Genomic DNA, 12,535 nt, shown 5'->3' on the forward strand with positions numbered 1-12,535 from the left:
TGATATTTATCTAAACCTAGATAAAAATTTTTGTTGTAGGATTAAGTTCCCTCTTCGGGGACCGAAACCTTAATTTTTGCTTTCAATTTTACAAATTGCTTTTAACCTCTAGAGCTTCCCGACGTTCTGGCTGTGCAACAATGAGTAACCAGAAGCAGTGAATGTTTGCATGGTTGAATGAAAATTTGATTCGAGTTGACTGAAGATAAACAAACGATGAGATTAGGTAAAAATATAATCAAGTTCAATGAAGCTTGATGGAAATTCAAACAAATTGAAGAAGTTTCAAAATATTTATTTGACCATTCAAGATTTGATTGAATTAATGATGAGACAGAGATCTGCTTGATTTGAGTTTATTTCGATACAAATTTGATCGAGTTTGACAAACTTAGATGAAAAATTCTTCCACGATTTAATCAAGCTGAAGTCTATTGCAATGTGGGTCAAATTTGACGAACCTGACAGTAACTCTAGGAGACTTTCAGTTCTGCATAAAGCTACAACTTGCTCCTCCACCCATGCTTTTTGGGCGTAGGAAATATTTTGGGGGTAAGAGTTTTATAAGAAATTACCTTTTCTTCGGCGAGCACTTTGTCGAAGTTTCGCTGTTTCTTCTCCAGTTCCAAAACCTTTGCACGCTGGGTTTCCAAGTCGATATTTGAATCCTCAAGCTCAGCTTGAATCTTCTTTTTCGATTTGTCTAATTTGTCATTTGCAGCTTGCAATTCCTCGATCTGCCTTTGGAAAGTTTCAATATCCTAAAAAAAGGAAGGGAAAAAGTTAAAATTAGAAAGAAATGGTGAGCGGGAGAACCGATATGAATCTTGTCAGTAATTAAACTGTTGTATTAAATAGAACAAGCAAGTTCAAACTAAGTGCCTAGAAATTTTATATCCAGTTAAAATTACTGAATCATTGCTTGAGAAGACCCTTCAAAAGCTAGGAGCCTGTTTTCCTCTATGATTGAATCTGACCTTTCTTAGGTAGTCATATACATGCATAAAAGCCACTTTCACAGCGCTCTCTGGCGCTCTGCAACACCTAACCGTCAAAGTCTCCTATCCCTACAAAGTCTTACAGGGAGTTGACAGTCCCTCATTTCCTCTGAAATCTCCTGCCGCCACCCCTTCACTGGGTGGTTTTCCTAAGTAGTTTCTTTCAGATAAAAACAATCCAGTTATAGAATAAAGGATCTGCACAACATGAAAACAAGGACTCAACAAAAAGGATTTACTTAAGAAAAGTATATTAAAGTATACCTTGAGCAGTTTCTTGCGGATCTCTTCTAATTGCGTAACCTGTTCAGCCTCTTCATCAGCTCGTTTCTTAGCCTCGTTGACTTGCAAACTCAATGCTACGACTTGCTTCTCCAGGTTTTTCTTGGCTTCTTCTTCCTCTTCCAACTGCTCTTGAAGAGACTCCTTCTCACTCTCAACTTGCCGCAGCCTTGAGCTCAAAGCAAGTTTCTGCTTTGTTTCTTCCTCTAGGAGTACTTGTGCTTCGGCCAGCTGGGTCTCCATTAGACCTGCGTTCTTAATGGCAGTGGAGGCACGGAGCTCTGCCTCTTCCAGTTGGTTCACTATTGATTCTGATTCCGAGTTCAACTTCTGCAGGCGCTCAGAGAGCTCTGTCCTAGAACGCTCAGCTTCGATAAGTTTGCTTTGGATTTCACTAAGAGCGGTTTCAGCTTGCTTGCGCTTACGTTCAGATTCCGCACGAGCTTGAGCAGAGGACTTGAGCTCTGTGGCAAGATCCGCATTTTCAGCTTCCAGTGTTTGCTTGGCCTTTTCGAGGTTCAGTTTTGTTTTCTTCAGAGCTTCCAACTGTTCGTTGATGACAGCAATTTCTTGACTGTACTTGTGCCGCATTTCTGTGATCTGAACTTCATGGGTTGAGGTTTCCTCTTCAAGGGTCTTTTTCAGGGAGGCAAGCTCCTGCTCACGTTTAGTTCGGAGCTCTTGTTGAGCGGCAGTGACATCTAGGGAGTCAAGCAGTTCATTCTTCAAGGCTTCTAGTTCTTCGTTTAGGTCACGTTTCTGTTTTTCAGCTTTGGCACGAGCGCTTTTCTCTGCCTCTAGATCTTCTTGGATTTCAGCGAGCTGTGATTCAAGTTCACGGAGAGCTTTCTGTGAAGCAGCTTTACCTGCGCCTTCTTCATCGATCTTCATCGCCGACTGCGCCAGTTCCTCCTCACGTTTGCCCAAGAGGAGTTGCAGCTCTTCGACTTGTATTTTCTTCTCATTAAGTTGCTCTTTCAAATCATTGACCTCAGTCTCGATCTTACGTTTGTTGCGATCCATTTCAGAACGCTGTTGGTGGTCCTTCAAGAGACGCTCTTCGAGTTCCGCGATTGTCGATTCATGCTTAGCCTTCAACTTTCCTAGATGCTTGGCTTTTTCTTCTTCTTCAGCTAGGGCTTGGGACAGATCAGCTGCTCGTTCTTCTAGAAGTTTCTTCTCTTTTTGTAATTTGACATTGCTGTCTTCTGCCAAAGCAAGATCTTCTTCGAGTTTCTTGACTTTGGCATCAATTTGGACCTTTTCGATGTGAAGTTTTTGCCTGGCAGCCTCTTCTTCTTCTAGTTGCTCTTCTAGATCCTAGAGGAACAAAAAGGAAGAAATTAAAAAAAAAAAAATTTATAAACACTGCTTACTTTTAAGAAAGAGGTAACTCATCAGAATAAATTCACAAACAAAAACTAAGTCTGAGTTAAAATTAACTAAATTACCAGAAAAATAAAACTGTGACAAGTTATGATTAATTGTTCGATGGAAATTTGCGATGGTTTCATAAGCTTCCTCTCCAACTTTTTCCTTGTAAAACCGTGCTCTCCTTGGCCTCGACAAACATGGAACTCACTCACAACTCATGGAACTCATTACTTCTCTTGAAGGCTAGAGCTTCTTCAGTGATATCAACGCAATAAACATGATTGAGAAGGGTTATCCTTGAAACAAATGGAAATGGAACAGTGCCAAGATTGAAGACAGCAAACAAGTTAAGTTAATTTGAGTACAATTATTTCATTCTGTTTAGTTACGAATAATTTGGGGGAGGGGGGAGGAAATGACGTAGAGAAAGAAAGGAAGTATTAAGAAGATTTAGAAAAACGTAAGCTCAAAAATAAATTTGATAGGCGATATTTTTGAGAACTCACTTGGATGTTCAGTTGTAACTTTTTCTTTTCCTGAGTCAAGGTGTTTGATCTTTCTTCTTCTTCTTCCATCCTTGCTTCTAAATCATGGAGCAGCTCTTCCAATTCTTGCTTGCGGGCTGATAACCTGATCAGAGACATAAGCAGCTTAATTAAGAATTACCGAAAATAATTCACCATTAAGAGATGCAAACAAAGGATAGAGTGTGAAAAATTGATAATCTAGATAGAGCTTTATAAGGAGAAATGCTCGAAACGAAAGGCCATACAATGTTCTCAGGTGCATACATGAAAATTATTGTTCGATTTTTCAGCACTTAATTAATAAAACAATCACACTTTGCCTCATCGTCCTTCCCAAAATATTCTTCGCTTGCTTTGATGGAAGATATCCTGCAAATTGATGACTAAAGTACAAAACCAAATACCTTCATTTGTGATGCTGCAGACTTCCCCTCAGACTTTATTTTTTCTTGGGGACACACAAAGTAATTTCTGAAAACTTCCTTGAGTTTTCAGGTTTCTGACTGTGGTCATCAATATATATAAAAAAAATGTTCTGGAGGTATACCTATGTCTCTATGTTGAACAGAGATACATTATAGATATTCGTACCTGGCACGCATTTCCTCAGCTTCAGCACAAAGCTCTACTTCCGCTTGAAGTTGTTCAGCTAGCACAGTTTTTTCTTCAAGAACTTGTTGGTAACGTTTCTCATATTCCTCAGCATTCTTCAGTTGCATATCTAGTTTCTCTCGCACTGACTTCAGTTCATCTTCTTTTTGCGTCAGCTTCTCTTCTTGCTTTGTAACTTCTAACAATGGTTTCACCTGAAAGGTAGAACAGAGTGATAAGTACACCTGATGTTTACGGTCAAAAAATAAATGAGCATGTACGGTGCAGAGTCCTGCAATACACTTGCAATAGCTGGAGATTTCCTCCATTTTCTCTGAATCTCCGGCATTTTTTATTTTCCTTGGTTTCGTAAAATTTACAGTATTTATTAATTGTTCAACAATGGCTTTTTTTATTTTAAAGCAATACCACACTGATAAACATTTAATTTTGCTTCATTCAACCTTGTAAACCATTAAAAATTAGTGAACAAACAAATTTTACTTCACATTTTAAATTGCAATCCTTGCAAAATGTAACATAAAGTGAAAGACACCCTTTTGGGAAAACAAGAAATGCGATATTATCCACAATCAATCTATCCAATTCAACAATAGTGGATTGCTTCTACTGAAGCATAGATTTTTCAGCACCTCATGATTTTGAGATGTTTAGAGAATACAGACAAAAATAAAATGAGGTAACACAGAATGATAAAAGCAACTTTACCTTGGTGTATAATCTCCACCACTGCCAATTTCTCAATTTGAGATAGGCAGAACAGTTTCGCTGGATGAGACGGATGGCATTTAGTTGTTGCAGCCGCTTGTGATAGTTGCGACGAGCTAAGTAACCACGACAGAAAGCTTGGAAGTTGACGATTAGATCTGTGATTTTGTAGTCACGCTCTTCTTCTAAATGAGCTAGGACACCAGCACGGAAGAATATCTTTGACTGACCAACACGGTAAAGGTTAGGGTCTAATTCTAGGGCTTGGATCATCTTCTCACAAGCCTTCTTGCCATCCATGAAACCTTTCGGGATAACGTTTGGAGTTAGCAGTTCATAACGTTGACGGAATTCCTGCGCAAAAAAAAAAGATTACAATTTAGAGGACAATATTCATCTACAAAAAATAATATTACTGCAAAACCTATGATAACTGCTACAGAGATCGTAATCATAATTCTAATTGTACATAATTAGAATTTTCAATGAATCTTATAAAAGTGACCCACTGAAAATATAAAAAAAAAAGGTTGAAGGAATCTGAAATTTTGTAAACATAATTTCCTAAATCATGGTCACATGAATTAGTGGATATGTTATCTAGACAACCAAAATCAACACAACCTTAAAAATGTATTTAAAAAACTGTTACAACTGATTTAGACAAAACTGGCTGCAAATATTATGAATAAAATTGAAGAAGTGAAATTCATTCCCAAAACTTCGATTGACCTCATTCTAAACAATTATAGTGAACAGATCTAATTATTTTCTGACATGAGTGCTTCAGATACTCACTTGGAATGGAATCCTGTTGGGGAAACCTTGACGACAAATCCTGATACCTTCCAAGACACCATTGCAACGAAGTTGATCTAAGACTAGAGGAGCATCGATTTTACCAGCACGCTTCTCGTGGTTTGGAATGATGCAACGAACGAAGTTCGGGTTGGTGTTCCGGAGTGTGATCATTAATTTGGCTAGCTGCTCTTTGTAGAGCTGAGAAACAGTTCTGAACATACCCTTCCTAAAAAGACATTCGAACAGAGAATTAGTTAGATTACAGAAATATGAACGAACAACTTTGAGGGTTTTCCATTACAAGATGTATATTCATTGATTCATCAACTTTCCAGTTATCTTGATAGGATCTAGTTGCCTGTCCCTCTTGCAACTATAAATTGGGACTTTTTGGCTTGATTCGTTTCATTCTTTTATTACAATTATAAGCTTGAAAGTGACCGAAAAACCAATCAAAACATTTTGACGGTGTAAGACTGCAACCACATATCTTGTTTGCTGTGGTTGACAATCCTCATTCCCATTTTCATATTTTTATTTCATAACGGAAAATAAATTGACATCATTCCTCGAAGTTTTTGCAGAATTTTCTTGCACAGACAAGAAAAATCATGACAGTTTTTACGAATTACCATAGAGTAGTTTCCCATTTAAGAAATAAAGTGTGACAGGAAGTCTGCAACGTCCCAAACCTGTGGTTGCAGACTTACACCGTTGATATGGTTTTTTCTTATTTTGTTTGTTCTGTATCTGCATGTTTTTCTTGAATTTGCAAGCTTTACTTCTACATACCTAGTTCTAGCACCGAATTGTGTATCGCTGAGAGCTTGTTGAGCCATTCCTACGATTTCAGCATCCTTCCAGATGTGAACGACAAATGGATCTTGAGATGCTTGAAGAAGGGATACTACATTTTCGTTCAATGGGTCCATGTTCTTCATCAACCATTTTGCTGCTGAGTAGTCGACCTGAAATCAAATAAAAAGTTGTTAAATACAGAATTGATCAAGTTGCATTTTCCTCTTGAAGTTGACATGATCAGACTTCACTAAAACCACTTGGGTTGGATAGCTGAGGCATAGCTATGTAAAAATAGCAACTGTTCCACTAGAAATATAAATGCTAAGTGTCATTTTTACACACCAGACATCAATTTCTGATTTTAAAATTAAATTTTTAGGAATAAACTTGATATTAAATGCAGTTGGCAGATTTAAAATTTTTAAAGTGCTTCTTCTTCAATAACAACAATATGAGATTTGAAAACAATGAATTACAGCTAAGTCAAACTTTCAAAGTAGATCAAATAAGGATACAGAATATAAAAGAGTGCTAGGGGCAGAACTGAAAATACTGCTTTGATGTGTTCATCAGCATAAAATAATTGAATTGGGCACTCAAATGGGCAATGTATCTTCAAACAAGTACATGCATCAAAAATGGCTCAACTTATGTTCAGTAGCATTGAGCACTGAAAGGGGAAATCGATGCTTCCGGGGCGAAGAAAAAATTGAAGTTCAGTTAACAAACCTTTCCAGCATAATGGATGACGGCAAAATCGGCAACACCTCTGAAATCTTTCTTGACGAACTTAGGGTGCACACTGTGAGCTGTGACTAATTTTTCGACAAAAGATTTGTCTGTGGCTTTGGGGAACCAACACTCTTCATCTAATAAAGCCATGACTCCCATGGGCTGCAAAAAAGAACGATGAACCAAGTCAGACAAACAGAGAAAAAACGGCAATAATGATTTTCTAATTTACCTATATTAATTCAACGGCTCGGTGAAGGATCAACTTAAGAGTCATTTTTTAAAGCTTTGGGTTAAAAAAATCATTTTCCGGTTTAAATGGCAGATCAATCAATACAGCACAGAACACACCTTGCCACTGAATGAAACAGTAAGAAGGTTTAGGGCCTAAATCTTGTAGGCCAGTAGCTAACAGCCGCAAAAATTCGAGGCACTGGGGATGATGGCTCCAGCTTGTTGAAAAACAAAGCTCAACTTGCATGCAGCTTGAGTTTAGAATATAATTTCCCCTACTTGAAGTTAACCATTTGAAAACATATATAAGAAAATTAATTCACTCCTGATCATTTAATAATTCCATAGGAAAGTAAACTATAGATTTAAATCAGCTCATGGTTAAAGATGAGAGTGATTATCTGCAAGAGCTCCTGATTTGGTCAGTCCTCTTTCTGTCCTTAGTTTGCAGTTTTAGCTTTGCTTTTCTTATCAATGAGAAGTATTTTTGGAATTTAACCGAATTTTGATGCCAGCTTTTCATGATATCTATTGTGCAAAGTTTTACTTTAAAAAACCCGAAAGATTCTTTCTATCCATAGATTTTGATAGGTCACTTTGACAGTCATTACCATTGACTTTGTTGCATTGATGTTGATGTAAATTTTGAAATAGAACTGAATTAAAACTGTTGTTTTGCTCCATGCGACAGTTTACTTGCTAATATTGATGACAAGATTCAGATGATTGATGTCAGCTTACCTTGTCGATGAGATCGATGGTAGGCTGGAGATCGAGGCCGAAATCGATGAATTTCCACTCGATACCCTCTCGTTGATATTCTTCTTGTTCTAGGATAAACATGGTGTGGTTGAAAAGTTGTTGCAACTTCTCATTTGTGTAGTTGATACACAACTGTTCAAATGAGTTCAACTGAAAAAAAAAAAATAATGAGTTAACATCTTATTTGAAAATTTTGAACATAAAAAAGAAAAAGAAAAGAAACACATTCCTTTATCAGATCCTACAAATAATGGGTCAGTTGGGCTGGTCACAGAATTGCATTTCGATTATTCAAGCTTATAGATTAGCAAAAAATAATAGGATCTGCTTAAACGCCTACTTTTAGCGACCTACCTTCATAGTGATACAGCCCTTTGAAACGAGACGGTGTAAGACATCATTCACTGCCGTAGTACATCCGATGGTTTATTTCACCTTGCAGATCTATCAATTAAGGATACACGAAAGTGTGTACTGGCTACTCAGCTTAAAATAAGGATGAACACAAGGTGGAAGAAACCATGGTACGCACCGCCTCAGTGGATGACGTCATGAGCGATGGTGTATGAAGAGCACACTCTCTGTTAATTTTTAACGAGGAGGCTTTGTTTTTGGACAATCTGGTGGTCCATGACCGCTGTAATGGTAGATAGAAACTTTCACTGATAAACATCAGTAAGGGAGGTATAAAAAATTTAAAACTGTATGAGAATTCATTTTCATGTTTGTTTCCATTCATTAAAATATTGTTTAGAGTGTAGACAAAATGTACTTAAATTTTACAAAATTTAGCATGGAAGTGAAATGGTCATGGAAAAACAGGTGCATTAAATTACATCTGAAACTTACCTCAAAAATTTCAAAACCGGCCATATCAAGGATTCCTATAAATGAAGCACCTTGTCTCTTCGTCCTATCTAAAGACCTATTAATACGATTGACTAACCAACGGAACATTCTCTCATAGCATGCTTTCGAAATTGCTTCAACTGCAAATTCAACCTGTAAAGAAACAAAAAAATTATTAGGTTTTCAGTGAAAAGAGGAGAGTGTAAAATAATTTTTTTTAATAATACAATTAAAGCTTAATATACTGGCAATTTTCAGTAATAACTGAATTTCTCTCAAATCTGAGTGTAAGGGACACATAAATTTTGATGATTTTCGACAAAATTTTAAAACAAAACCGACCTTCTTTTTTCTTACCTCCATATTTCTACAAGAAAAATTACACCATATTTCAGGCAAATATCTTGGATGAACTACAAATATTTTCATACAAATTCATTCAGCTGTATTCTTCACATCAGTAAAGTTGATTAAATTCATGGTGTCTGAATTCCTCATTTGTTCCATTCCCTGATACTCCCTGATCACCAGCAAAAGCTTCCCTGATGAGAGTTCAGAATTTTCTCTCGATTCCTGCCAGAATTTTGGGAGAAAGTCTTGACCTCCCGCAGGAATTCAGAATGAAATGTATCAATTCTCCGCCTCTCCCTCAGAAATGGTCCATGACCGTGTCATTCCAGGCCAGCAAATTGAAAAAATTATCTCCAAGAGGAGACAAGAGGTATCCAACCCTAACACCTATTCCCTGATTTTCCCTGATATTTTATGTTCCCAGATAAATTCTCATACTCCACAATCTTTCCAAGTCCTAAACACCATGTTTAAGTTTTACATGGGATGAAAATATTGGTTCATTCTTTTTTTCCTTTTTTTTTTTGACAAAAGAAGTGCATTTTCAGTGAACACAAAAACATCATAACTTATTGAGTGTTGTACCAATAGATGATGGTGGTGGTGTACTTGATTGAATTATCTTGTAAATCATATTTTAATTTAATACTTTCAATTAATTTCAGGACAAAGGAGTATATTTGGCTTACCTGTTCCTTCGTTTGAGCTTTTGTTACAAAATCACGACCAACTTTGATACGTGGCTTGAGGAAGGCTTTGGTCATTTCTGTTATCGAAAGACCAAGGAGATGCGCTACTTTTTGGGCTACGGTGTTGTCTGGGAGCGTGGCCTGATCACTATTACGCTCCTGCTTGAATTGCATGTTGCCGAACAACATGACGGCACTAACAATACGGAAAATGGCTGCAGAGAAAAAATTGTGGCATTTTAATTTTGAATCAGAATACAAGCACTCTACAAATATTGCTGCATATATACTTATAAATATTATTTTAGAATTTCTGCTGATCGTTAATATTGTAGCGAGAAACGAGTCAGGTATATTAAGAGCCCTCAAAAGGAGTGGATTTTTCAATTTCCAGTCTTAATTTTATGCCAAGTCCCCATTGATCCTTGGGGAGTGTTTCAAAATTACAGTGCAGTAAACAACAAATTCTGAGAAAAGCAGTTCAAGTTTACTGGCACTACTGTCGGCCTTGAAAACTAATCATTTCAGACACTTAAGATATTACATAAGGACAAATAATGACTTGAAATTTTGACCCTACACTCTTGAAGGCTTTAAAAACGTTCAGCAGAGACAACTAAAAATTGGTATTTTTGACCTCAATCCGGTTTCCTAACTCTGCTAAACAATTCGACCTTAAACCTGAGGTCCCATTTTGCTTGGCCTATCACTTTTATGGGTAGTGATTTGTATGAAAGTATTTTCAAGTTTAGATAATATTTCACCAAGTGTTGACCACATGCAAAACGAACCTGAGTAATCTTCATTTGTCATTCCCATGACACCCATGGCTTGGACTGTGGATTGGAATTCAGCCGCATCATCCACACCAGGAACTGGTAAGTTTCCATTTGATAAGAAAAGATAAGTCTTGGGATCTTCTAAAATAAATTCCTCTGAAAAAAAAGAAAAAGAAAAAGTGTTACAAATCAAACACTTTAATTAAGGTGCCCTAATTGGCATTTCATATAGTAAAGTACTATGCAATACTCAAACCCTTACAGGGAAGCAGAAAGTGCTCGATCTGCCAATGTAGGAAGAAATGTGAGCGCACCTGAAAAGGAGACATTTGAGAAAAGAAGGCGCGAGATTTTTATTTTAGCATTATTTCTTTGCTAGCTGTTTGGAGCGCACCCTCACAGATAGGTAGGGGGTTCCCTCTGCATCCCAAGTCACCTGTGTTGCCGATGACTTTGAGGCTTTCGAAGCGAGCCTCCGTCTCCATGAAGTGGAGGTTGGATGGACAAAGAAAAACAATTCTTTAATTTTTACTTTCTTTTAGAATCCTCTTGACACAAAAGAAATATTTATTGCTTACAATACTGATGGTACATCATAAAAATAGAGGATTAAAGTATCCTAACTTCGAATACGAATGTAATAGCTCATAAAATCTCTTATCTTGTGAGAAACTCAAATTAAACAAAGTACCTCTAAGATTTCAGACTTAAACAAGGTGTATTAATGATAAAAACAAACTTACTCCTTTGTTCAGGTGAGGCACCGGCAAGTAATTGGTAGAAAATATGGAATGTTCGTTCATCTTTAGCTTGACGAATGGCTCTAGATTTTTCCAATAAATATGTTTCAATGTTTGCTCCAGCAATATAGCCAGATGCATCAAAATTGATGCGAATGAATTTACCCTAGAAATAGAGCAAAACAGAAAAATATTCAATAGAGTTGAAGCAGGAAACAGAAGATATTAAATGTGTCATATCTTCGGCCAAATAAACCAGATCATATAACCAACAGTTAAATCTTTGAAAAACTGAAAAAAATTCTTTAAACGATTCACTCAGTAAAAAAATGGGTAAAAATTTGAAGGAACGTTTCTTCATTAAGATTAGGACTTCTTACATCTCTCTCAGGGCAAACAGTACAGAATGATCTAAAGGTCCCGTCCCACCAACAACAGGCATTAACTCCGCAACTTTGAAACAAATTAAGATAAAGACTTGAAATTTTGTGAGTGATCATAAATCATAGGAAACTACTTTTGGCAAACCCCCCCCCCCCCCAAATTTCTAAAAGGATCACCCTCCATATTGCTGATAAAAGCTGTCGTTTCGGATACATCTTTTTTTTACGGATACAAAAATAGATAACCCGACAAGTAAATAGAGGAACTATGATTATACTTACAAAACGGGAAGAATTATCGTTCTTGACGGTTTTGGCATTTCCAAACGCTTCTAAAATGGGATTTGCTTGAAGCAACTGTTGTTCTAATTCACCCTGAAAAACAGATGGTAAAATGTTAGGAGCATTGTTGATTTGCAACCTTGCAAAGTAAATTGTAATTTTCACTGCACATATGTGCTATTACCTTAGTCCACCGAATGAAAATTATTTTCTTTCCTTTTAGAATAAAAAGAGTGCCTGTTCATGAATAAGGACATTTTTTTCTTTCTTTTTTTAATATTGGAGCTTAAATACTACCTACTTATCGAATTATTAGACGAATTAGAGGATACCGTCCAGTCTAATAAAAATTGCTGAAATACATGTTGAACTACAACTGCACCAGACAGCTGCCATTTGGAGCTCCAGTTCACAGGGAAAATAATAGAATATTAAAACAGCATTCAACGCATTAAAACTTTTACAAGTAAGAAGATAAATACTGGTATACTGCTGTTCATTATCTACCTTCTAATATTACAATGTTTCTCTGCCGGCAAAAGCGCAGAGCTCCAATATTTTTTTTCCCTTTTCATACTGGAAAGTTCGGGTGTACAAGCTCATCTTTAAATGTTGTTTTCCTTTCTTGCTG

General features: G+C 36.7%; 1 protein-coding gene across 4 annotated transcripts in view; it reads right to left on the reverse strand.

Moving 5' to 3' along the window:
• The window catches only part of zip (myosin heavy chain 10), an 86,507-nt gene that overhangs the window by 14,293 nt on the left and 59,679 nt on the right, over positions 1–12,535 (reverse strand). For all 4 annotated transcript variants that reach the window (XM_072297506.1, XM_019052395.2, XM_019052397.2 and 1 more), the window contains 14 exons: positions 11,905–11,997; positions 11,243–11,405; positions 10,512–10,655; positions 9,721–9,935; positions 8,681–8,833; positions 7,811–7,981; positions 6,833–6,997; positions 6,095–6,270; positions 5,300–5,528; positions 4,502–4,855; positions 3,773–3,987; positions 3,161–3,284; positions 1,263–2,600; positions 576–761 (listed from right to left, as the gene is read on the reverse strand). In XM_072297506.1, coding sequence (XP_072153607.1) covers positions 576–761; positions 1,263–2,600; positions 3,161–3,284; positions 3,773–3,987; positions 4,502–4,855; positions 5,300–5,528; positions 6,095–6,270; positions 6,833–6,997; positions 7,811–7,981; positions 8,681–8,833; positions 9,721–9,935; positions 10,512–10,655; positions 11,243–11,405; positions 11,905–11,997 — 3,726 coding nt within the window. The remainder of the gene's footprint in view (positions 1–575; positions 762–1,262; positions 2,601–3,160; positions 3,285–3,772; positions 3,988–4,501; positions 4,856–5,299; positions 5,529–6,094; positions 6,271–6,832; positions 6,998–7,810; positions 7,982–8,680; positions 8,834–9,720; positions 9,936–10,511; positions 10,656–11,242; positions 11,406–11,904; positions 11,998–12,535) is intronic.

Source organism: Bemisia tabaci, chromosome 2 (assembly GCF_918797505.1).
Source record: "Bemisia tabaci chromosome 2, PGI_BMITA_v3".
In the NCBI taxonomy this organism is placed as follows: domain Eukaryota; kingdom Metazoa; phylum Arthropoda; class Insecta; order Hemiptera; family Aleyrodidae; genus Bemisia; species Bemisia tabaci.